This window comes from Notechis scutatus, chromosome 3 (genome assembly GCF_049901735.1).
Source record: "Notechis scutatus isolate UNSWTSFEM ecotype Mainland chromosome 3, rNotScu1.2, whole genome shotgun sequence".
Taxonomy (NCBI): Eukaryota; Metazoa; Chordata; class Lepidosauria; order Squamata; family Elapidae; genus Notechis; species Notechis scutatus.
In genome coordinates this window covers 170,473,797-170,500,217 of record NC_142011.1, presented here as the reverse complement: position 1 = coordinate 170,500,217, position 26,421 = coordinate 170,473,797, and the positions used below count along the sequence as shown (strand labels likewise).

Sequence of the window (26,421 nt, the reverse complement as noted above, 5' to 3'; positions counted from 1 at the left end):
TGGTTGGGTTGGGGGTGTTTCCTTCACTCTTTCCTGGACCCCAGCAGCATGCTGGTGTCTCACCCTTGCTCCTTCATTATGGGGTGAAAGATCACTATTCTTTGACACTATGAAGTCATCTGTGCAAATTGGACATTAAGATGAATCTCGACGTAACTGTGAGTTATATTTGAGGATGCCTTGTGAACCAATAAAAAAAACTTTGTATGGAAGCCTTTGTAGAGTTACCTGTTCTGTCTTTTAATTGGCTGGCTGAATATAAAGATAGACAGGTAACTTTACAAAAGCTTCCATACAAAGTTTCTTTATTAAAGGGCAGCTCCCAATTCTAACTTAATATCTGAAGTAGCATTACTTATATACTGTCTGGACAACACAATTTGTCAAAATCTACCTACTTTCACTATGTTTATTTGAATTTCCTAACTGCAAATCAAAGATCCATGAGGAAAATAGTTTAACACGGAAGATATTTTTATTTCAGTATGCTGAAGAAAGCCACACAATCCCTTCTTTTTAGGCCTTGGTATAAAGTCACTGATGCATTTCATCTGAAAATTCCGGCAGTTAACAAGACAGCAAAAGGGAAAATAAAGGACTATAAGCTGTTCTAGAAAATTTGATAAAACTGAATGATGTGCAGGATGGTTATTGTTTATAGCCTAAATGCAGTTAGTATTTTGCATATTGAAAAAGGAAATAGGCTTAAAAACAGCAGTACTTTTATCTGCTTTCAAAATCAAGTATCTAAGCCCAGTTGAAGGGAGAAAGAACTCCCAATGTCTCATACTAGACATTTAGCTAAGCATTCCAATTGGTCCTTTCATAGAAATAATTGTATCTTTCATTTGATTAGATATAGTTGCAGTTAAATAGCATGATGATGGCATAATCTAATTAATGGCTTTATTGTTTACAAACTGATTTCTTCAACTTTGTCTCAGTATTCCAGTTAAGAAAAATTGATCGAGGTAGCATGTTTTATTTAAAAATAGTGATATTTATATCATTAGCTGACAGCAGTATAGCAGTAGCAATAGCACTTAGACTTTTGTATTATAATATCCAAATAATATTCCCTACCCACTTATTTTTGTTTCATTTTTTCTTTGCTGTGAAGTAGACACAATGCAGTCATAACAAAATGTTTACTTTTAAGATAATTCTTCAAATCTGCATCTTTATAAAAAATAAATCCTTTAATAAATATATGTTCAAATATTATCTAGAAAAAATGCCTTGGCTCTTTCTTGAAATAATTTTACTGAATCATGTTCTGTTACAGTAATAATATTTATATAATGCTGATCTATTCAATTAATGATTGAGATACGGGAAACATTTTAGTCAAGAACCATAATATAGAATGAAAAAATATTTGCAAAGGGTTTAAAGATAACCATATATCTTTATATACAAAATTCAACATATAATCCTATAATATTTTTAATGTACAAGAGATTTAGGTGGAGGAGTATTCTATCAAAGGACCTCAAGTTGTAATCATCTTAAGATGTTCAAAATATCTATAGTATATCTGAAAAATCTTGAAAAATCTTGTGATATTAATACATGCTAGCTATTAAGACAACAATTTGCCTTAATGATCTTAAAGTGGAAATCAATGTAGAAAGAGGTATTTGAAAAGGAGATACAATATCACCTATCCCTTTCTCAGCCTGCCTTGAAGAAGTATTTCACAAACTAGACTGGGCAAAAGATGGAATAAAAATCAATGACACATATTTAAATCACTTGAAATTTGAAGATGTTGATACAAAAGCTAAGAGTGGCGCAAAGAACCATAGAAAGATGCATGCTCGGTTTTACAAGATAGAGACCTACACATGGATTAGAGAACAAACAAAAGTATACAATATCACCAAGAGAGCAAAAGGATTGAAACGGAAATGGGATGGTCACATAGCAAGAACTGATGGCAGGTGGACAAAGGCAGTCATAGAATGGATCCCACTTGATTAAAAGTGTCCATGAAAGTGACCTAAAACAAGATGGATTGATGACATCAACAAGTATTGTGGGCCCAATTGGCAAAAGAAAACTCTGGATTGTATGTGTTGGAAACATGCAGAAGATTCCTTCATCCTGCAGTGGACAGACAATGGCTGATGATGAATGATTTATCAAAACATTTAAATCATCAGTATTTTGGTCTACTTATTTCTTTCACCACAAATCTGAGCACTTGTAAATTAAAATTACTACTGTAGCTAATTTGTAATTTCTACCTAAAATATTATTTCTTTCAAAAATATATTAGGAGTCTTAAGCTGAACAGCTTTTCTCCTTGTCCTTCATTTATATCAAACCATTTTTACATGCTTTCAAACTGCTAGGTTAGCAGAAGCTGGGACAAATTACCTGTCTGTAATTGGATCAATTTCATATAGTTAAGAACTGTTTCAAAATGTTTCTAGGAATGTTTCTGTTCTGGCCAAGAATTTTCCTTAAGCAAAGTTATTTCTTCTTTTTACTATTCCATTTCTCTTTTTCAACTATATATTCCATAACTACTATAGATGCTTAGTATTTATTGCTTAAATATGTTTCTTTTAGTATTTGCTCTGAAAAGATATGTACTTTTCTAAACCTTGTGACCACCCTGAAAAAAACCTGAAGAAACCTAAAGAATTCTTCTACTCTCTTATCCACAATGCTATTAGCACTCAGTTTACTGTAAAAATGGCAGGCAGTCCTTATACAGTGACTGTTGTGGTTCGCCGGCAGCTGGTGCAGACGGCACCGGAATTGGACAATTGGGAAGAATGGGGACCAGTCTGGGAGTCTAGAGAGGACTCAGACGAAGGTCCTGCCTCCAATGCAGAGATGGGGCCAGGACCATCTGGGAATGGGGTGGTGCTGCCTCTGGAATCTGAAAGCAGCGAGGCAGAGAACCCAGGGGAACCTATCCCCAGTATGTGTGTGCGCAGAGCTGCTAAAAGGCAAGAGCAGCTAAAACAAAAGGGGAAACTCGGGAGTAAGGTCTCCCAGAAGGTATAAAGGACAAAGATGACGAAACCTTTGCAGGAAGCAAAGTAGTTCGTTCAGTTCAGATTCATTCTTGAAGCTCTTTGTACTTCACTTAGTTTCTTTTCTAGTTCATTGGACAGTTCTATTATTGGCAGCACTTCACAGGAAAGAAAGGTGGGTACTTATCTCATGGGACTGATTGAGATTCATTACCAGCTGGGAATGAAAATAATTCCCAGTGTTGCAATAAAACAAGACTTGTTTTAAGCGTGTGTGTAATTACGGTCTCAGAAGCCTTGGTCAGAACAATGACCACTTGTTTAGCAATCATTTGCAATTATGATAGTGCTGAATAAGGAGATTGGTCCTCGAAGTTTCAGCTGTTGCAGTGCACAAGTGATAATAACTTGACTGCTTGAGAACCAGCACATAATGATGACTGTTACAGCATCCATGATCTTGTGATTTCCATTTGTGACATCACTTCCGGCATCTGATAAAAGTCAAAGAGGAAGACAGCAGGAAAGCGTAAGTCATGGTCATATTATGTTGTATGATTCACTTAATGACCACAACCAGAACTCTGTTGTATGTTTGTGCAGTTATGCATATTTTTACTTTACAATCACATCACTTAGCAATGGAGTTTCTGGTCCCAATTACAGTTGCTAACTGAATTATCAATGTATTTGTAAATGAATGGTTCATTAATTTTTGTGTGAAATGTATATATGTTATATATAGTTAATTTCTTTTATCCCAGTCAACTTTCATTCATAGGTAACATAGATAAAATTACTCCATAATTTTTTACATTACTCAGACCACTTGATGATGAAAAGCAATTGATGCAGTATTTCAAAGGTGTATGAAATGAAATAGTTCTTAAATAACTTCCTTCCACTCTGCCTGAAAAAAGCAGGTTCCTCTCTTTTTAAACTTTTCATAGCCAAATTTAAAATGGCTTATTAGGATAGAAACAAATAGATTAATTTCAGTAATGTAAGATTGGAAACACAGAGTCTTGCTTCAATTGATTCTCATCTTTTTACTATCAAAATATATATTTAAGTTAATAATATATAATAATATAATTAATAAAATATAAAATATTTTATTGATGTTTGTGACAAACATTTTAAACCACTGTTTTCTCAAGGTCAATACAACATGGAACATTTTGCAATTAAAAACTGACAATAAAAGTTAAAAAAAGGAAAGATACATTACAATTTGATTATCTCTTTTATCCCAATAAACAGCTTACTAATAAATAAGTCAGGATACATCTTGTCTGATTAAATCTCCAAAATAAGCAGTTATGGTCTTCAATCTGTTATTCAGAAAATTTTGTTCTATTTCAACTTTCCCCCCTGGTCCAGCTAAGGAAGCTACCTGTAAAAAAAAAAATCAGTATCAGAAAATTAGACATTTGAGATATAGTTGCATTTATTATGGGAAAACCCCTAGTATAAGTTTCAGTAATACTTTATTATTTACCAAGCGGAACATTTTTCCACCAGCAATTTAATTTTAGAATTAGGGTTACATAACTTTCCATAATGCCTTTTCCCAGCATCTCTTTTAGCATGAACTTATTCCAAACTTATAATAAATGGATAGACAGACAATCACTGATTTCAAAATCCTATTCAAGAAATAACTGGTCATTGGTAAAAATATTTTCCTCATATCAACCCTGAGCTACAAATATTCTCCTTTACTAGTACCAAATATTTTCCCTCTTCCCAAACATGCTGACTGGGTGCACAAGACAATTAAAAAAAAATCAAAAGTGGTAAAAATAAGTCAAAGAGAAATTTATGTCCCCTTCCACTTTTTGTCTGTTCATCCCTAACCCTTATTTCAGGCTTTTTCAGACCTGCTGTAAAAATAGCAGCACATCACATCAAAGGTGCAGGCTACAAAATATTCTGATTAATTTTTGTTTCTTTCAATATTCAAGTGCTTTATACAGTATATAGACTTTCCTTCTAGAATATGGAAGCTCAATCTGGCTGCAAAAGCTGTCGGAAATGCCCAGGTGCTCATGTGTTCAGCATTTTATGTTTGTTCTGATGTCATCTGGCACGCCCACTGCCAGACATAGTATCAACCCCCATCTATGTCACAAAAGATCCTTGTGCAAGAATGTAGTCAAAATAGATTTTCCCCAACCTCTATCTTTCTGTAAAGGAAAAAAAAAGAATATTTGCCTTTTCAGCATCCAGTCAGTCCCACAGAAGGAAACCAAAAAACAAGAAGTAATATATTGAAGCAGGAAATATAAAAACCATGAAGGCTTTTTTAAAAAAAACAAAACAAAATAATTTTGAAAGAGGCAAGAGATAGGCAAGAAAGACTTGGAAAAGATATAAAACCCAAAGCATTAAAACTTGAAAACTCCAATCCCAAAGATTTGCTAAAGTATTAGTTTAGAAAGTATCTACTCAGGAAATACAGGATAAATGTAATAATATTATAAATTAATTACACATTGTACACTGAAGTATTTTATGTATACATTATGTAATTAAGGTATTAACTGGTACAATATATTATAATAGCTAAATAATTAGAATTTAAAAAGATTCAATGACCAATGAATAAGTTCATCAAAGGATCTGGGGGAAGAAAAGGATGGCAAATCAGCCAACACAAATGGAATTTTGCTAAACTGTTTGAAAGTTAAGAACTATCTATGACAATTTATTGATGTTCATAAAATTATTAACATTTCTATTTAGTACAAAAACTAGTCAGCGTAGAATATATTCATTGTATTATTTGCCACTTCCATTATTACTACTTAGAAGAGTTTCTTTAAAATTTTGTTTACAGTCAAATGTATAAAAGACCAAATAATTCTGATTTTTTTGTATTTTACATTTAATCAACTCCTAACTGTTATATGACATTTTTCACTTTTTCTTCTCTTAAGACTTAAACACAAGTTTAAATGCACTGAACTTTCTCTCTGTTTAAATGATTATTAAAAATAAAATCTAGCTATGAAGAGTGATGAAGAGATGAATATTATTTTTAAAATAAATTGTGTGATTCTTTTCACACAATTACCCTGGGATGCAAAAGTAGAAGTAGTCGGCCATCTAAAAAACTGCTTAAAACAAAACAAAAAAATCCCCAAAGAAAAATTCCAGATTCAAAGTTTAAACAATATCAGAAATTGTTTGTTACACTGTCAATATACCGTCAATATATTGACTCAATATATTGAGTCAATATACACTCAATATACTGGGAAGGTATATTTTCATTCTCATGTGCCATCAAATCTGTGTTGACTCTTAGCATCCATATAGACCTTCTCTGTGATGGTCCATCCATTCCAGAATTCTTACTGAAGGTACAAGTGATCATAAAATATGCTACACTATCTTGAGCCTCCTTAAATTGTTCTATTTGTGTATGTGCTGTTGTTGCTTCAATAAAAGTTTAGTGACTTTTACATTATTACCTTAAACAAACCTCAGAAAAACTTCCTTAATTGAACTGCTGAAACAGTGTAAATTGTACCTAGCCATTTTAACCATTGGGCCATTATGAATGCCCATTATTTGTAAGTGCAGCCTAAACTAAAATCTCAGTTGTACCAGGTAATTGCACCACCTGATTATAGAATACTAGCTAGCTATTCAATAGTTACTCTCCTGCTCCTTGTGTCAATAAGATATATATCACACAATACCACTAGGAGAGTTTATAATTCAGGATTCTTCACAGGTCACTGAACTTTGACATTTAATACTGTAAGGGGAACTTCTGTATTACACAATTCTTTTTAGAGAAATTGTGTACAGTATTACTCAATTTAGTGCAAAAGATAACTGCACTCAATTGTTCCTGCATGTTTAGTCAACAAAATTTTATTCTATTTGATAGCTTTTCCCACCAAATAAATTGGACTTAAGTCTCAAAATTGCTATGCAGATGCAATACTGTATAAACATATATGGAGTGACACAGCACATATAAGTATTTTGATTTTAAGGACATTAATCCTATTTTAGGGCTTATGTTACCATATGTACAATATTTCCTTTCTAAAATGGTTGGAAACGTGCTGTTGAATTTCCACAAGCGTGGTCTGAGGGGTTTCTGGGACCCATAAAAAGAATTGGGGCAGCAAAAAAGCATTCAAGATCCTCATTATCTATTTCTGCATTAAGCAATTTGATTATACTTAAATGACATGCTTTTTATTTTTAGCTTATGAGTGTTGTAGAAACTATGTAGTTCTATTCTTTTAACTCATAATGGAGTTCAGTTCAAGTTTTAATTATTAATATTACACTTTTACATATTAACTGGTGATCCACTTTTTACAGTCACAGAATAGACAACTAGTAGGGAGTTCAGGGGATTCAGTCCCAAATTTGAATATGTTTATGGGAAATAAGTGCTATATGGTTAGAGTTCTCCTGCTTTAGGATATTCGGGATGTTTCTTTATCATATCGCTGACCAGGTGGTTATGCCATCTGCAGTCAACAGGGCTTTTAGCCCCTCAACCATCTGGAGCCCCAGAGCACAAAGCAGCATTCCTTTTGGAAAGTAATTCACAACAGTAACTCATGTTCCTGTTATTATGAAATTGCATTTTTAGTTACCCTACCTTTAAAGGTAATTAGCAAAAATGCAACAGCATTGTGCCAGCAGCATGTTATAATTTTGCTGCAGGCCCTACAAAGATAACCAGGGTTTCCTGGTTTCCACATGCAATTTTAAATGCTTGTTTTGACCTATAAAGCAATATATGGCTCCAGGACAGCCTCTCCAACTACAATCCACCTTTCTCAGACATCACTTGGCAAGTTGACAGAGTAGGGCACTAGGCCAGGATTAGCTGTTTCTCCAATATCGTTCTCATTGTGTGGAACATCTTTTCTGTGGACATTCAGTTTGCTCTGACATTGATGGTCTTCTGGAGGGCTTCCTTTTAAATTTAATGAAGGTGATACCATCTTGTGAATTTTCTTTTTCTGTGTTTCTATTTTTGATTTTACACCAGTTGTTTTTATTTCTGATTATGTTTTTTTGTTCTGTGGATATTTTATGCATGTCTACCATTGAGAATTGTATGATAATACCACTACATACATTTAATAAATGAATAAAATCAAAAGTATTAACACTTATGAAATGATCTAAGACCACAATTGCTGATTTCAAGGTCTTGAATCTTGTAAACTTCTTTATGGAAGCTTCCCATAAAACATTTTCACAATCATCTGCACTTCTGCAAAAAGAGAACTGGCTGTAATTACTGCTTGCGTCGGAGCAATAATGCCGTAAGTAATGGGACATACTCAATGTAACCTATGTTAGTAACTTCTGATTGTCAAAGTTTTTGGCTGTTGGTCTTAATAAAATATTGATTTGTCTGAAAATTTTGTAATTACAGTACAGAAGTTATAATCTCAATAGGTTTTACTAAATTTTATACAAACTTGGAAAATTTCAAGATCCTAGAGAATAATCTAGAGTCCATTACTATCTATTTTGGGATTGCAATGAACTACACATTTCTTTCATTTGATAGGCTTGATCAAAGTGAATAAACTGTCATTTAAATAACAGTTTTATAGCATGGAATGCTATTCTGCTTCACTATCAGCTATCCCAACAATTTCAAAAACTCCAGACAGTATAGACCAGGGGTGTCCAACCTTGGCAACTTTAAGACTTGTGGACTTCAACTCCCAGAATTCCTCAGCCAGCTTTGCTGGACACCCCTGGTATAGACACTGCTTTCTCCTACTTTTTCCGACAACAACAAACCAAGAGTGACTGGCCCAAAGTTATCTACTGAGTTTTGGTGGCTCAGGATAGGACAGAACTTGAGTTTCACACTCCTTATCTACTAAAGCACTACATCTCTGAACTTTTAAAACAAATTAATTTATGTTAAACATGTATTACAGTGCCTGCAAACATTCTCATGGTTTTAGCATTTATCTAACTCCAACCAGTTTTGCTCCAAATGTGTCCAAACATGGTCTGAACAGTCCATTTATTCTGTTTTAAAATATAATAAATCTTCACATTACATATTTTTGGAATTGCTACTCCCTCTAGTGGAAATGTAAAGAAACCAAGTTTTGATAGCTGTAAAAAAAAAAACAGAAGTATACATACCAAGCTATGTTTTAATTCCGGATAATAACTGTTTTGTTTTTGACAACCCACAGGAGGATATTTACATGTCTACAATTTAAACTATAACAAAACTGGAAAGTCAATGCTACATATGTCACAAATAGGGAATGTTGATAACAGACACAGAACAGACCTCAAAACACAGCCATTCAGTTTTACCATTCTTCCCAGTCTTTTTCTAAAGTGTAAATAGTGAGTGTAGGGAGTGCAAAAGTTAGTTTAGTAGAGGAATACAAGAGTCTTTAGAACCTTTAGGACAAAATATGCAAGAATTTTGAGAGTCAAAGAGATTCAAAATAACTCTACCTTGATTCTGTTTGGTGTAAAATGTGAAAAATAAGCACTTGTTCTGCATCAAAAATAGATACGTACACTACCGGTTATATACTTTATACCAAGATTAGGCAATCTACATTATCTTGGAATTTCATAATAGTTCTGAAGAGAAAGCCAATTCCATCTCCCTACTGAAGTTTTGAAATAGAGGCAAGAAGAAATACAGAGAGAAGCTTAGCTATAATTACCAAGTAAGATGAAAATTTATTTTGTTTAGTTGGATGAATTTATAGATCAATCTGCAAATGATTCTGAACAGCATACATCCTAACCTCTGCAAAGTGTGTTAAAAAAACAACGCAAGAAAAATAACATCACATTATACAAATTTACAAACAGACCAGAAAACTAATTTACACTTTAATTTCTAACTAAACATATTCATTTTATCTATAATTTATAACTCACCTGATCTATGTCAGCATTACGTGGAAGAAAATAAACAATGTTGTTGGTAATCTTCTGGGACAGGTTAAAAATTTCAAATGTAAAATTGTGTTAAGAAAAAAACCAAATGTTATATTGCAATGGTTCTTACAGCAAGACAACTTTCTTAAATATACATCCTTCCACATATAAAAACTAAATTCCAAATATTTTTATCTAATCATAATCTAAATAAGAATTATTTTTACTGAATAACCCTTGGGAGGATTTATTGCATTTTTCATCTGTTCAAGAAATAGAAATAGAAAACTGAGCCAGAATGGGAAAACCAGCTTTTGAACTTGCTTCCTTTTTAACTGATGGGGACTTATGAATTAACCCATATTGAAAGAGCAGGTATTATCAGCTTGGAATGGTTAAGTTAGCTCAAAAACAATAATTTCCGTAAGTTCCTTATTATAGAAATGTTTTACTTCTATTCTTTCTACCTCATTTTCGTTGACATTATACTGCATTCTGAAATGAATTAGTGCATTCTACCATGTTTATTTGTTCGTTTCTATAGCCTGATTTCCAATAAAGGACTTACTTAAAACAAAACTGAAGCATGCTAATCTGGACAATATTATTACACTGCTAATAATAGTGGTTCATTGTAAGATTTGCATAGCATCTGAAATCTTTCAGCTTTATGAGCTGATTTAATGCTATTAATACTATTTGTTTTACTTTACAGATAGAACTTACTATACAATATACAAAATGTGCAACTTTATAAGAACAAAAACTGTTAAATCTGATAATTTTAAAAGCAAACATACAAATCTTTCAGATGACTTAAAATTCATTTTTCAAAACTTTGTACAAAATTAGACAGCTTCAAATACTGTAGTTCACATAATGAATGCAAAACCTCCATGAGAAATGATTAAAAAAATACACTAAAAATCTTACTGATACTTCCTTTGACATCTATTATAATAATAAGCAAACAAAAAGAAGTTTTGTGACTTTTTGAGGCGTCCTTGATGCTATCTGAGCTTGGTTGTTTTCTTGCAGACATTTCATTACCCAAACTAGGTAATATCATCAGAGCACACCAAAGACCCATTTCAACCCTGAGCTACAAATATTTTCCTTTATTTGTATATGGCTTTTTATTTACCACATTGTTCACTTCTCTTCAAGTTAGAAATCTCTTCCCACTGGTACACAGATATCAATCTGCAACTTTATCATCTGCTTTGCCACTTTTAACAAGAATTATACAAATTTCTTTTTAAGCTACAAAGATCACACCTAATATCCTTAATTCCATTAAAGAAGATCACTGTTGATTAGAAACAAATAGCAATAGCAATAGCACTTAAACTTATATACTACTTCATAGTGCTTTACAGCGCTCTCTAAGCAATTTAAAGTCGGCATATTGCCCCCAACAATCTGGTTCTCATCTTAGCGACCTCAGGACAGAAGGCTGAGTCAACCTTGAGCCTGTGAAAATCAAACTGGCAGCCGGCAGTCAGCAGAAGTAGCCTGCAGTACTGCATTCTAACCACTGTGCTATTACAGCCTAACGTTAAAATACAGAGCTTTGTCACTCAAAGGAAAATAATATCAGTTTTACCTTTAGGGTTACAACAAAATGATTTTTAAAAAAGGATATCCATCAGGAGAAATCATTGTTTGAATATCAAAGATTTCTGCAGCAGCATATTCAGGCCCACCCCAGGGAGGACTCAAGAACACAACATCTGCTTTCAGACTGGATGCCAGCTTCATGAAATCACCACATATGAATTCTATCTGGTCTGCCACTCCATAAACCATGGCATTATTGTGAGCAAGTTGGATCTTCCCAGGGTCAATGTCAACTGCAATTACTGAAAAGATGAAACAATTTTAAATATTAGCAGCTTAAAAAAAAATCCATGAAATAGAAAATTTCAGATACTTTCTAGAAAAATAGTAACTAGCCTAGCTGTAGCTAAAAATATATTGTTTACAGTTATTGCCTACATTTGTAGTTGTTTAACCAGAATAGATTAATAAACTGAAAATTTTTGAAGGGTGATTTTTTTTTTTAACAATTAAAACAGGGCAACACCTGGACTTCAATTCCCACAATTCCCCAGCTAGAATGCTGGCAGGGGAACTCTGGGAGTTGAAATCCAAGTATCTTAAAGTTTCCAGGTTGAGAAACACTAAATGGGAACAATACTTATCCTGAACTAGCAATCCATTATTGCTGCTATGAAATATCTAGTAAAGTTCAAACCAAGTTAAAGAATTTACCTCTTTTTGCTGCCAAGGCAAACTGAATAGCATTTCCCCCAACACCACAAAAGGCATCTACTATTATGTCAGAGTCAAAGGATAGCTTTACACGGTCTGCAATGTGTTGAGCAATCTTCTCAGGTGTTACGGAAAACCATCCCTCTAATAAAAAAGCAGTTAATGTATTTATGATATGGCCTTAAAAGAAAAGAACCTCAAAATCAAATAATCAACTACATCAGTGCAACTGCATTTTATCGAATAGCCATACATAGTTGTATTAATTAAGAACACAAGTGTAAAATTGCCCTGCAGAATCACACAAAGGCATCCCTTGCTCAATCTCCTAATTCCCAGGAGGCAGATTTTTAGGTTCCATACTGAACAGCCAGCCACACTGGCATGTAATAAGAAATTAGAATTCCTGGTTCTCCTGACATACTGTATGTATAAGAAGTCTGCAAATATACCCAGCTCATGTGTTCCTCTCATCAGTTTTTCCTTTCCCATGGCAGTTTCTTGTAATGCTTGAATCCAGCACCCTGCTCTCGTAGTCTTGGACTACAGAAACAATGCTAACCTTTGTTGGCTTATGTTGCTGAGAATTCTGTGATTGACATAGTTGAGCATCACAGTAGGACACTGGTATTTGGCTAACTTTCTTCTCATGAGAACTGAACAGACTGTATGTACAGGTAGTCCTCGACTTACAACCATAATTAATTACAACCTCGACTTACAACCTTTGTCAAAAGGTTGCAAGAGATTGTCAAGTGACCCCGGGACACTGCAACCGTCATAAATATGAACCAGTTGTCAAGCATCCAAATGTAAATCACATGCCCGTGGGGATGCTGCAACGGTTCTAAGTGTGAAAAATGTCACTTTTTCCAGTGCTGTTGTAACTTTGGTCACTAAACAAACAAAAAGTTGAGGACTACCAGTTTGGTGCTTGTTCACAATAAGTCACAAAAATAGGAAGGGGTACTAGCTCTTCATTAATTGCAAACCTATAAAATGACCACAGCATCAAACAGCAATTATGTATGTGAGTGATTCATCAGAGAACTTGAAATTAGTTTTTAGGTCATAGAATGCAGTATCATTATAAACTTACCTCTATCTAACTGAATCCCTTCATCAAAACGAGAAAACAGTCTATATCGTTGTGCCCAGTATTTAGTCAGCTCAGGATCATTGGCTATTTTGTGAGGAAGGCACTTCACATTTCTGTTTTTCCATTTCTGCATCTTTTTATTTTTCTTCTTTTTCATAGTATTTGCTTCACCTAAGTAAAAAAGAAAATCATATTTTTTTAAAAAAAGAACATTTTAAAAAATACCTTTAAGAACACCAAGGAATTAATTTCACTTCATCTTGTAAGACAATATTCCAGAATTTTCTATGCTGTTATGTGCTAAATTATTAGCATCTACTATAGTAAGAAAGCATAAATTCATTGGATATTTAAATGGCTGTATAAAATGTAAGGATAGTATGACCCTTTAAAAATGGAAAAGAACAGAAAATCCCACCCAGAAAAACCTAACTAGAAAATTACCATTTGTTATTAGTAAATTGGTTTTTTCTTATAACATTCCTGTCTATGCACTATACCAGGGGTCTCCAACCGTGGCAACTTTAAGACTTATGGACTTCAACTCCCAGAATTCCTCAGCTAGCAAAGCTGGCTGAGGAACTCTGTGAGCTAAAGTCCACAAATCTTAAAGTTGCCAAGGTTGGAGACCCCTGCACTATACAACTATGTACATCTATAAACACATTGTTTTTAATTCCACATACCTTCTGTTTCCATTTGTAGATAGTCTGGAATATCCAGGGGAATGAGTTCTCTTCCTAATGGAACTTCTTCTCCTATCAGCTTTTCTTTGCCTTTTTCTTCAATACTATCAAGTTCCTGGATATCTGAACTAGGATATAGCAAGTCACAATTTTGGAGACTCAAATTCTTTGAGTGAGAGGCATTTTCCTGTTCATCTGAATCACTGCTGGTAGAAGTATGATAGACTCTACCTTCAGATCCAATTTTCACATCTTCATTTGCTTTTTGCAAGAATTTCTGTACCTAAAAATACTATATGTTATAAAATTTAAAATTTAAACAAAAAGATTCTACCTTTAGTAGACACCGTGCTTCAAAAATTTACCTTGAAGAAATAGAAAATTTTGGTAATTAGTAGTTCTCATGTGTATGGATCCTCTGCTCACATTTAGATCTGTTAATATTTCTTTCAAAATAGACAGTGAAAAAGTGGGCAGAAATAATCCTTATGAATGGTTCTTTCCATACATAGTGGCACAATCCTATTAGAATCTTACCAGTGATATGGTTGCTATCTGTGAGATGCTGCAAAGGCGTTTCCCGCCCCCTTAAAGAATTTGAATACTTATGCAAAGACTGAGGCCCTCCCAAATCTACTGTATACTTAACTCTGTTATCAGAAACAGGAAATGTTATCTATGTTTCATGTTTGTTTCCAGGACCTCACCATTGTGTTTTTCTTTCCAAATGCTATTATCTTTTTAATATATACACTTTTTATAAATACATGCTACTTCTACCTTTTCCCTTAATGCCTGTAGTGCAGAATGCCATAACACAAGTCACTGCAAGTGTCTGCAAACATTCTATATTGAGAACAAAGCCTTGTAATCATTTAGAGCAGGGGTCCTCAACCACCGGGCCGCGGACCGGTCCCGGTCCGTGGAGCACTCTGTACTGGGCCGCAAAGAAATTTTTTTTTAAAAAAATGGCGGCTTTCTTCGCCTTCGGTGAATGCTGCTGGGATCGGGGATCAAGGACACAAATGAGAGAAGGGGAGGGAGGAAGCAACCAAAGCCTGTCCTGCTCTCTGGCTCAGCGGCTTCGGTTTCCTCCCGCCTCGTTCCTCTCTCAGTCGCTCTCTCGCTGCTCCACCACCCCAGGAAGAAACTGCTTCAAAGTAGCCGGGGGGAGTGGCTTTTCCTGTCGCCGCAGCACCTCCGAAGCGCCCGTTCACCCCCACCCCGCCCGCCTGCGCGCGGTTCAATCCACAGTGCTCCGTTCTGCCTGCCTGCCTGCCTTCTTTGTTTCTGGTGAGAATAATAACTGTTCGCCTCTTTTTATCAGCCGAAGGCTGCTCTGAAACGAAGAAGGCAGGCAGGCAGGCAGAACGGAGCACTGTGGATTGAATCCGCTGTGGCGTGGGTGAGGGGTAACGGCGCTCGGAGGTGCTGCAGCGACAGGAAAAGCACTCCCCGCTTCTTTGAAGCAGTTTCTTCCTGGGCTGGTGGAGCAGCGAGAGAGCGACTGAGAGAGGAACGAGGCAGACACCTGAGGGAGGGAGGGAGACACCTGAGGGATGGGGCTGAGGGAGGCAGGGCCGAGGCACTCCCTGAACTTGGTGGTTTGCTGGCAGATGTTTTATTACCCGACTAGGTAACACCATCAGATGTTACCTAGTCAGGTAATAAACGTCTGCAAGCAAACCACCAAACTCGATTCTTCTCCCCCGGTCCTTGAAAAAGTGTTTGTGCTTGAAACTGGTCCCTGGTACAAAAAGGTTGGGGACCACTGATTTAGAGACTGAAAGTACTTCTTGAGTTCCTAAGTTAAAACTTTCCTACAGCTATCTTTTATGTTGTTACTTAACATATGCTAGAAAATATATACTATTTTATATCATTTAATAATTGATATTATTCAATAGTTAATACATTAACATTAGAAAATGTAGTCTACTATAATAAAAAAATAACAGAGTACTTTGTGTACTATACTATATTACATATGCAAACAATACATACCTTATTTAAGGTCTTACTTTTCTTCAACATAAATGTTTCAGGTTCATCTGTAAAATATGTATGCTTGTTTTTAGTCTTGATTGTTCTGCGCATGTCCAAGAACTCTGATTTAAATTTAATATTTTTATTAAGACGAATCACTTTCCTTTCACTGAAGCTAGGAATGTCTCTGTATCTAAAGACAAGAAGTTAAAATTTTACTATTTAGAAAGACATTTTGTTTGTGTGTGGATATGTGTGAGATGGAGTAATATAAATAAAACTGTATTTTTTTTTTTTACTTTTAAAGATTTATTTATATGCAGTCTATCTTTGGATACAGACGTTATAGCTAGTATATGATGAGGCCAGAATGGATGTAATCCAGTATTTTTAAAATGCATAAGGGTGCTTTAAATCTTGGCTTTAAAACACTTCCAAAACCATACAAATCAGCTGGGTTGATTCAGAGTTAGGGTTTTGAAGGATGAACCAATTTTTTTAAGCCTTTGCAATGATTTCACCACACATTTTGTCCCTTAGTAATTGTCATGTAAACATGCTTAAACTAGAGAAAAAGAAATCTGAATTTGATACTTGGGTTGATATACATATGACCTGTAGACTTTCCATCTGTGATCTCTGATTTTCTCTAAAGTTGCCATATCTATAATCCTATATCACAAGTTTGTAGATGTTATAATATACTAAAAAGCCTTAATATATTCTGCATCTTAAAAAAAAACCCACATTGATCTCCAGTTCACTCAAGGATTTAAAAGAGATGCCGGAATCATTACATTCATTTCATTATCTGGAGTCTTAAGAGTATTTTATTATTGTCTTCAATATTATAAATACTTCAATATTTTATATATTGAAAAATTCTGGGTAGTCAATTGTATTTAGGCAGCACTGCGGGTTTGGGGTAAATCTTCACTTAAAGGCATTGCTATTTTAGGAAAGTTCTAAAACAAATTTGACAATACTGAGATATGTGGACTTCAATTCCCAGAATTCCCAAACCAACATGCTGTCTTCATATTGCTAAGTTTGAGCAGCACTGGTCTATAAGATTTAAAAAAAAAAAAAAACTTTAGTATACATTACTTTTGTCCTGTGCCATGCTTGAACCCCAATTGGTAGAAAATTCCATCTGAATCATCCTGAGGATTTTCTTCAACATCTAGTTCATGGCTTGAAAGAAACCACAATATCCATTACAATCAAAAACATGATGAATAATTAAAAGTAAATCTTTGTTGCCTTCTGAACTGAAGATAGAGCATCTTATTTAAAAAAATAAATTAGAAATTACTCAAAGCAATTTATTTCACTCAATTACCTTTTCACTCAAAACAATTTCTTTCATCTAATCAGCAGTGACCAAAACCAACCTGTCAATTTTCTCCCATCAGCTCCCCTGGCGGGAAGATTTCACGGGACTCCTTATTTACAGAAACTTTGCCCTTGTGGCCGCAAGGAGGTAGAAACTCTCCACCATATGATGCCCTGTCTATGTGTCCCAAGACATCTCTGATTGGCCCAACCATTTCCAAATACGAGGACTATGCAGATAAATTTTATTTTTATTATTTTTTAAAGGGTGCTAACCCCACATTCACAGATCAGGTGTCCAGATATTTTCACCAAGTTGTACAGCTGCACAAAACTTCTTAATTAGATCTATTTCATATATAATCATTTTTTTCTTTCCCGGTGACAAATTGCTGTATTAAACTATTTCCTTGTTTACTGTACTCTTTTATTGCAAATACTGATCAAAGACTGCATTAAAGATATTTGATTTGATAACACTAGTTGAAATGTTTGTCGTGTTTTCCTTAATTATGCAGTAATATATCAATGAAAACTGGCTAAATAGTTGTAAGATAGTATAAAAAATGCAAAAGCAAACAGTAAAATTTTTCTCCTACCTCCACAGTATGTGCATTATAGCAGAGACAAAACACAATAATTTAGTTATAAAAAGTAACGCTCATAAGTAAATACATATTTTCAGCAGAAAAGGAAAAACAGACTATATCATGGAACAGAATATCCTTCTCTTTTGCAACATATCTGAATTACTTCTTAAACCAGGGGTGGGTAGCCTGTGGCCCTTGGAAACACCTGCTGAATTTGGCTTCCTCTCATTTTAAAATAGGAATAAAAACGATATATACATATGTACAAACGTACGTACGTGTATGCGGTGTGTGTGTGTGTATGTATGTATGTATGTATATATATATATATATATATATATATATATATATATATATATATATATATATATACACACACAAACACACACACAATTATGTCTGATTCTTAAACATCGTCTGGACAAGTCCCTATAGTTTTTTTGGCAAGGTTTTTTAGAAGTGGTGTGCCATTGCGTCCTTCCTAGCACTTAGAGAGTGACTAGCTAGCTTTGTGCCTAAGACAGGACTAGAACTCAAGTCTCCTGATTTCTAGCCTGATGCCCTAACTACTATAAAATGGCTCTCACAAAAAAAAGTAGTGTAAGGTTAAAAGAGATGTACATGTTAACAGAAAAAAAGGGAAGGTCAACACAACCAAAACTAAGAATGTATAATGAAGCCTCATGCTTCAGCCCTCACTACAACTATCAAGTATACTCCCAAGCTAAATAACATAAGAACAACAATCTGTTGACATAATGGATGACCTGCCTCCTCTTTAGTTTGACAGGTTTATGCTCAGGGGGCTCCTCATCACCATCACTACTCTCAGATCTTCTCTCTGCTGTGGTATCCAAAAGTTCCTGCTGTGAAGCTAGTATAGAAAAAACATAACAGAATGATATATTTAAAATTAAACACTTTGAGAAAGAAATCACAGTTTAAGTAAATTAATTAACTGATCTATTTACTACACTTTCTGAAAGACAAAACAAAACATATTATACATATTAAAAGTACTTAAGCTTTTATGTTAGCATTAAAACTTGATCATGCCAAGCAACATTGATCACTCCTTCTATCATATCAAAAAACTGGTTTATAATAAAAAAACAAACACATTTGTAATTTAAGGGTGTAAATCTTGGTAGGCACTGTTACATCATGAAATAGAACAATATTTTTAGCTCTGCTCTATACCTAAACATAATAAAATTTTCTTCAAAACATCGTAACTTCCTAATAGCAGGTATGTAATACAAAATAACATGCACAATTTGAAACCGGATTACTATTCTCAAAACCACATTAATGAACTTACGGATTTCAGCCAAAATGAGGTAATAGTGTCCTCTTTATCATTGCACATTTCCTGCATAATGAAGCTTGATTTATATGACCATCCAACTCACAAAAGTAACTCTAGGCAGCTTAGAGTTGTATAAAAGCCTAAAGCCATCCTTTTAAAGCATTCTCTAGGACAGCATTTAACACCCGAGGCTTAAGCATGTGGGACATCTATGCCCAAAATACTCCATCCAGCTCTGGGACTTGAAGTTTACACATTTTAAATTGCTGAGGTTGAGAATCATTGTTCTAGGTTGTTCAATAAACTTTAAAAATGATGAAACTGGGTGTGTAGTGTTGTGTACTGTGCTGGTTAGTAAGTAATGTAACCTCTAAAAACTACCGTGTTTCTCATATAATAAGGCCAGGTCTTATTTTTTTTTGAGCCCCGAAAAAATGGCTAGGCCGTCTTTTCGGGGGGTGACTTAATCCCCCCCCCTTGCATCTTTGGGCGGGCGGCGATGGCTTGGATGTTGACCTCGGTGTTGGTGGGGCACTTCGTATCGGGGTCAATGCAGGCAGCACCATATCCAGGTATGCAACAAAAGTACTTCCTAATGGCAAGCCCCCCCCCCCACCATTCCCCCCCATTTCGTATGTTTTAATATAGGCCTTAATTTGGGGGGAGGGGCTTAATTTCATTTCATGCCTGTAAAACATGCTGGGACTTCCTATTGGGGGAGGCCATATTGTTGGAGAAACAGGGTATTTAAGCCTCCCTTTAAGTGGAGACACTCTAAAGCAGGGGTGTCCAACCTTGGCAACTTTAAGACTTGTAGACTTCAACTCCCAGAATTCCTCAGCCAGCTTTGCTAGCTGAGGAATTCTGGGAGTTGAAGTCCACAAGTCTTAAAGTTGCCAAGGTTGGACACCCCTGCTCTAAAGCTTCAAATATGAGGTCCAAGCCAAGAAATGAACAAAAATGCTCTATTAAAATTGCTAAAGAAATCTCAATCTTAAAATCATAATCAACATACATTATATATTTTAAAATCCAACTCGTGATTGCCTAATATGGGATATTCCAATGAACTAAATAGATAATATTCATATTAACGATACTTTTAAAATTATGGTAGGAACAGAATCATCCAAATAAATTTCAGTGCTGATTGCCATTCACAAATTTTTGATGCTGCTAAGGAGCCTGGATCAAGTGATTTAAAAAACTGATAGAGAGCTCATTTATTTCCAACAGCCACAAAAGATTAACAGCCAGATTAAAACTGAAATACCAACCTGGCTGATTTGAGCATCCATTTTTAGAAGACACACCTCCTTCTCTTGTTCCCTTATCTGATTTCTCAGTTTGGCCACAATTGTGAGGACTATGCCTTGCAATGCTTGCTGAAGTTGGTTGTTTTTTAGTATCAGCTGCACTTTGCAATTTGCTGTGTTCTGCTTCTTTGGAATTTAGATTTATTTCACTGATTTTAGAAAAAATATAATCATTACTGGAATCATTATATACAATAGGATTTTCTTTGCAAATGTCTAAGGAAGGAGACATATGAAAAACTGAGTCCTGCACTTCTCCATGGTCTCCATGGCTGTCTGAGTTTAATGATTTTTCTGACTGCTTACAATTCAGCTTTCCGGTATTCATTTCTAGATCACTACCATGTGTAACATCAACAGTCCAACCTTGACTTGCCCAGTAGCGAAACTGTTCCCAGTAATACCAGTAGAGCTCATTATAGTGTTGCTCCCACTTGTCCTTCATTTCAGGATTATTCCAAGGTTCAAGATTAGCCTCCTCCTGTTTCTTTTCCCAGCTTTTCCATAGAAGCTCTTCTCCAAACTGATGCCAGTATTTCTCCCATTCTTCATTTATATGAAGTTCATTCAGTGGCATCCTTCCATTTTTACAGCATTCAGCATAATCATTTTCCTTTTCCACCAAGATTTCATCATCAGAAAGAGAATGGTCATCATCATCCTCTTCCAAGGACTGCCACATTGTTTCATGGATATCTTGTTGTAGCAATTTTTTCTTCCTTTTGTTTTTCTTTGTCATTTTGTTAACTATCTTGCCAGTCTTCTCAGGGGCCTAAAATGTAATATGAAAGCAAGCAAATAGAGTAATTCTGGATTGCATGTTCAGGTTCAATATCCTAAACTTATTTCATTTTCCAATTTGGCACTTTCTGATGGACTGAGATTATACCAGTGAAAATATCAACCATTAAAACTAACACTGGTGGAGACTCTGAATGCTTCCTCAGCATTATTAGAAGAGCAAGAGCTTAAAAAAAATGACAGGGATTTCTTTTTGAAGCCACAGTATGGCTATTTTATCAATAAAGAGAAAAAAATATCTTCAAAGATTCATGAACTGAAGCAATATAAATAAGGCCTGCATCTTCAAATAATGAGCTTTTGGATTTCCAGTTTATTGCTTCAATTAATCATAACATACTTTATTGTTATTTGAGACCCTTTAGGTACATTTGCACTTGAATCTTCTTTTGCTATCAATCAGACAAAATAAAATGCCAGAAGACTGTGAATTCTACTCCCACCTTAATCATGAAAACCAGCTGGGCTACTTTAGTCTAGTTTCCCTTGTATCTGTGATTTAGTTTCCTGTGCAGGGTTGTTGTGGGGAAAACAGGAGGAGGAAAAAGTATATTCACTGCCTTCAGCTACTTATATAAAGGCTGGATGAAAAAAAAGCTGGATGAAAAAATAACCTATGAAGTAAAAAGCATTAAAAACCACTATTTTCTTTACATGCAATGCAATTCCACTACATATTTCTTAATTTATTTCCTAATTCAATAATTTAAACTGAATTAAATTGGGTTTTACCGCTTTTGTTTTATTGGCTGCCAAACTGCCAAACTGTAAGGGTAACCCCATACTCTTCATGAGTTCAGTTTCTGAATCTGGTTCGACATCATCCACTTCCAGAGCAAGACTGTTACATTTTTCAGTAGTCTCAAAGATTGGTTTCTCCTCTTTTTCGTTATCTTCAGTAACTTCCTCTTCTCCTGTTAATACACAGTAGAAGTTTAGAAGGTAAAGTCCATCAATTTTGGATTTCTGATGAAGAAAACTAGTTTGGTTTCAGGTCTAACATCAGGTTTGGGGTTACAGATTCTCCCTCTGCTATCTACCTTTTTTTAAAAAAAAAATACAATGCTCAGTTAAGAAGCACTTGTTCGGCGACCAGATTTAACATGGTGCTGAATAAGTAGTATTTAATAGAATTCTTTAGAATAAAGAAGATGTTCCTCAAAAGTCCATTCATGATAGGAGCCCTCCCAGTCATGTGATCACAATTCATGTGCTTAGCAGCCAAGGTGGATTTTCTACCTTTGCAATGCTGGTGGTCACATGATCAGGTTTTATAATCTTTCCTGCCAGCTTCCCAACAAGCAAAGTTGATGAAGAAGCTGGCAGAAATTAGAAGTGACTTTTTATAAAAGCTTTAATGCACTAGTCAATTAAACACACCTGAAGATATTAATTCTAATACTGGTCTATAACAATGGTTTCAAAAATCCAAAATTAACAAACTTTTCAATAAAAAACTTACCTATGCTGTCATCAGCCTCTTTAACATAAAAGCCTTTTAAGCCTAGTTTGTATAATTTTCGATCTCTGGGAAAAAAAATAACATCAATGAGATATGGGACTAAAGCATCAAGGAACTACACAAATGGGTAATAAAAGGGGATTTTTTTTCAGTCTGTATTTCTTGTGCTTAATTTGCTTTCAAAACTTAACTTGGTATATCAGTGCCAAAATTTCAATCCAGCCAAAAATAAGCATACTGCATACAACCTAATTTAAGCTAGAACATGTACAAGAAGAAGGTTGCAACTGCTTAATTTTACAGAAGAATGAATACTATTGTTAGGCAGAAAGAAAGATCTTCACATTAAAAAATAAGCAACGAAGAAACAGATTTTATCACTTGGATCCCTCCAATAGTTAGAAACGTATAATCAAATGTTTTATTTGATCAGTCCAAAGCAGGGAACCACCCCTGAAAAAGACCTCTTTTGCATAGGGAGGATATCTGGATGAAATCCCTAAATATTGGCAGACTTGTGCTGAGATAAATAATCCTTCAAATAGCCTTGAAGTGCAGCAGTGAAGAGTTATAAAAGGGTAGACTAGTATTTTCAATTTGGTTATAAAACCTATGTAACAGCTGAAGCAGACAAGATAATCAGAGTTGGAAGGGACCTTATAGGTCATCTAGTGACTAGTCCAACCCTCTGCCCAAGCGGGAGACCCTATACCATTTTTGACAAATGGCAGTCCAATCTCTTCTTGAAGGTTTCAAGTGATGGCGCTCCCACAACCTCCAAGGGCAAGCTGTTCCATTAGTTGATTGTTCTCACTGTCAAAAAGTTTCTCTTTATTTCCAGGTTGAATCTCCTTGTTCAGTTTCCATCCATTATTCCGTCTGGCCTACAGGCGCTTTAGGAAATAGCTCCCTGTGGCAGCCCCTTAAATATTGGAAGATTGCTATTGTGTCTCCCCTAGTCCTTCTCTTCACTAGACTAGCCATGCCCAGTTCCTTAACCAGGAAGCAGATAAGAATATTATTGATAAAAGTTAATTCCTATTTGCAGTTTAGAAGACATATTCCAGACTAGTTTACAAAGCATCATTCTATGCTTATAATAGTAAAGTAAGTTGCAGCTCTTTAGTTTATTCTAGTAACATTTCCATGAGTCATACAATATATTAAAACACAGTATGGCTTTTTAAAATTAATGGATAATGTGGTTTGTTTATTTTGGGCTCATGTTATTGTACAAACACTACTTGGTTAGACTGTGTTGTATTAAATGGATACAGCAATTTCCCCCTACAAAATGAGTCTTTACAAAAAAAAATAATGAAGAAAAATGCCCCGTCTTTTGCTCCACTTCAAAAAGCATGCCAGGCAACAAATCAACCCCCGTGCAAGGATACACTGCTCGCCTTTGGGTTTAATTTCCATTGAGATCTACGCGAGGGTGATAAGAATAACTTCCTAAGCGCTGAGAGGTCGCATGGTCATCTGTTATGCCTTTGAATTGGCACAAGGTGTTCTTTTTCTTGCAAAAGATTAAGAGGCTCGACTTAAATCAGAAATTCGAAATCCTCGGCCCCGCATCTCTCCCCTCTCCCAAGCGACAATCGCGTAAATCAGTGTTTTTCCACCTTCAGCATCTTTTAAGATGGGAGGACAGCAAGCTGTCTGGGGGAATTCTGGGATCTGAGATCTAAAAGACCCTGAAGTGGAGAAACACAGATCTAGAGGCGACCGAGAAGAGCTTCGGGTTCGACCGCCTGGCGCCGACTCACTCGACGAACGCCCGGGAGCACAAACAGAAGATGGCTCCCACACCGCTGCTGCCTTCTCCTCTGCTCAGCGCCATTAGCACCTCCGCCACCAGCAGGCTTCTCTCGCCCTCGCGCAGCATCGCGATCTGGGGCCGCCGCTGCACCGCCTGCTATTATTCCCTAGCAGCAATTTCGATCCTCCCGAGGGAGCAAGCATGAGGTCGGCCTTATAACGGAAGCGGATCTCCGCGCCCGTTACCCTCCTTGGAGTCCGGAAGGGGAGGAGCCTGCCTGCAAGCAGATGTCAGCAAAGCCGTCCTTTTTTTGGGGGGGGTGCGAGGCTGAGTTGTGAGCGAGAATTAACAGCTTTCAGTATAAATTCTGAACGTCCTGTAGAACAGGGGTCTCCAACCTTGGCAACTTTAAGACTTGTGGACTTCAACTCCCAGAGTTCCTCAGCCAGCTTTGCTGGCTGAGGAACTCTGGGAGTTGAAGTCCACAAGTCTTAAAGTTGCCAAGGTTGGAGACCCCTGCTGTAGAAGACGAGTTCGCATAGAAACAATGGAAAAAGTAGCATTTCAGCAGATGTCTCTAGAAAGCGGCCTACTGCACCCCCTGGAAGAAAGAGACAGAGATGTATACTTTGGAACAGTATCTTAGCTGGCTAGAGAATTCTGGGAGTTGAAGTTCACCCGTCTTAAAGTTGCCAAATTTGAGAAAATTTGCTGCTTTATAGAAGGCATTGGCAAATCCTCCCTAGTATAGGTAGTCCTCAACTTACAACCACAATTGAGCCCAGAATTTCTGTTGCCAAGTGACACAGTTAGGTGAATTTTGCCCCATTTTACAACCTTTCTTGCCACTGTTGTTCAATGAATCACAGCAATTGTTAAGTTAGTAACACAGTTGTTAAGTGAATCTGGCTTCTCCATTGACATTGCTTGCCAGGTTGCAAAAGATGGTCACATGACCTCAAGACACTGCAACTGTCATAAATGAGTCAGTTGCCAAGTGGCTGAATTTTGGTCACATCACTATAGAGATGCTGTAACGATCATAAGTGTGAAAAATGGTCATAAGTCATTTTCTTCAATGCCATTGTAACTTTGAATGGTCACTAAATGAACTGATGTAAATTGAGGACTACCTGTTTACGTATCATGATTCTTCAAGGTGATCTTTTATGATAACCAATCCCTTTGCTTGAAAAACCTGCATATGTATTATTAACTAGTGCCTCATGCTTTGATTTGAGAATTTTCCATTTCCTATGGGAAGTCTCTGTTTCAAGTTACTGTTAATGGAAAACAGGCTAATGATCGAATAAATGCATTTTGTCAATAGACAAAACAAGTTTCTCTGTGCTCTTTGCCAGTTAATGGAAAGCATTGAGCATTGCAGTTTCTAATCAAATTCAAAGTTTGAGCCTAAGTTCAAGAATCTTGGCCCTTCCTCCCTCCCTCTTCCCCCTCTTTCCTACAGCAGCCCAGGACAAAATGTTTCCCATTTCTGCTAATTTTTCCCCATCATTCTCTCCCACTAATAGCGAAGAGGTTCTTGGTGATGCCAGCCTTGACATACTCCTTCCTGCAGGTGGAAACCACTATTTTCATTATGTGCCATCAAGTCAGTGTCAACACCTAGTAATCATATAGAGAGATGTCCCCAGTCTGGCCCTTCAGGTCTTGCAATGGTGGCATTCATTGTCACTGTAATCAAATTTGTCAACCTTGCTGGACATTCTCTTTCTTAATTTTTGTTTGAAAAAAGAATTCTGGATTGATTTGTCTAATGATCCTTTCCCCCCCCCCCTTGGCTGTCCCTGGTATTCTCAGGATTCTTCTCTATCCGCAAAATTCACTCTGAGGGAGTTGCTGATTCATGGACTAATTAGATTTCAG

General features: G+C 35.9%; 1 protein-coding gene across 5 annotated transcripts; it reads right to left on the bottom strand.

The window, feature by feature from the left end:
- Positions 1–695: 695 nt before the first annotated feature.
- Positions 696–24,808, bottom strand: TGS1 (trimethylguanosine synthase 1). Of its 5 annotated transcripts, XM_087961740.1 has the most exons (14): positions 24,542–24,808; positions 22,773–22,837; positions 22,043–22,224; positions 20,471–21,281; positions 18,656–18,758; positions 17,067–17,153; positions 15,978–16,152; positions 13,974–14,256; positions 13,288–13,458; positions 12,189–12,332; positions 11,560–11,776; positions 9,915–9,993; positions 4,259–4,386; positions 696–3,484 (listed from the first exon to the last, which is right to left on the bottom strand). In XM_087961740.1, the coding sequence occupies exons 1-13, from the start codon at positions 24,658–24,660 to the stop codon at positions 4,270–4,272; spliced, it is 2,553 nt and encodes an 850-aa protein (XP_087817866.1). In that variant the 5' UTR covers positions 24,661–24,808; the 3' UTR covers positions 696–3,484; positions 4,259–4,269. The 5 variants fall into 5 exon arrangements, with proteins under 5 accessions (XP_087817866.1, XP_087817865.1, XP_087817867.1 ...); XM_087961739.1 differs by lacking the exon at positions 696–3,484 and having other exon boundaries at positions 4,090–4,386; XM_087961741.1 differs by lacking the exon at positions 696–3,484 and having other exon boundaries at positions 4,090–4,386; positions 24,622–24,782.
- Between the last annotated feature and the right edge of the window lie 1,613 nt (positions 24,809–26,421).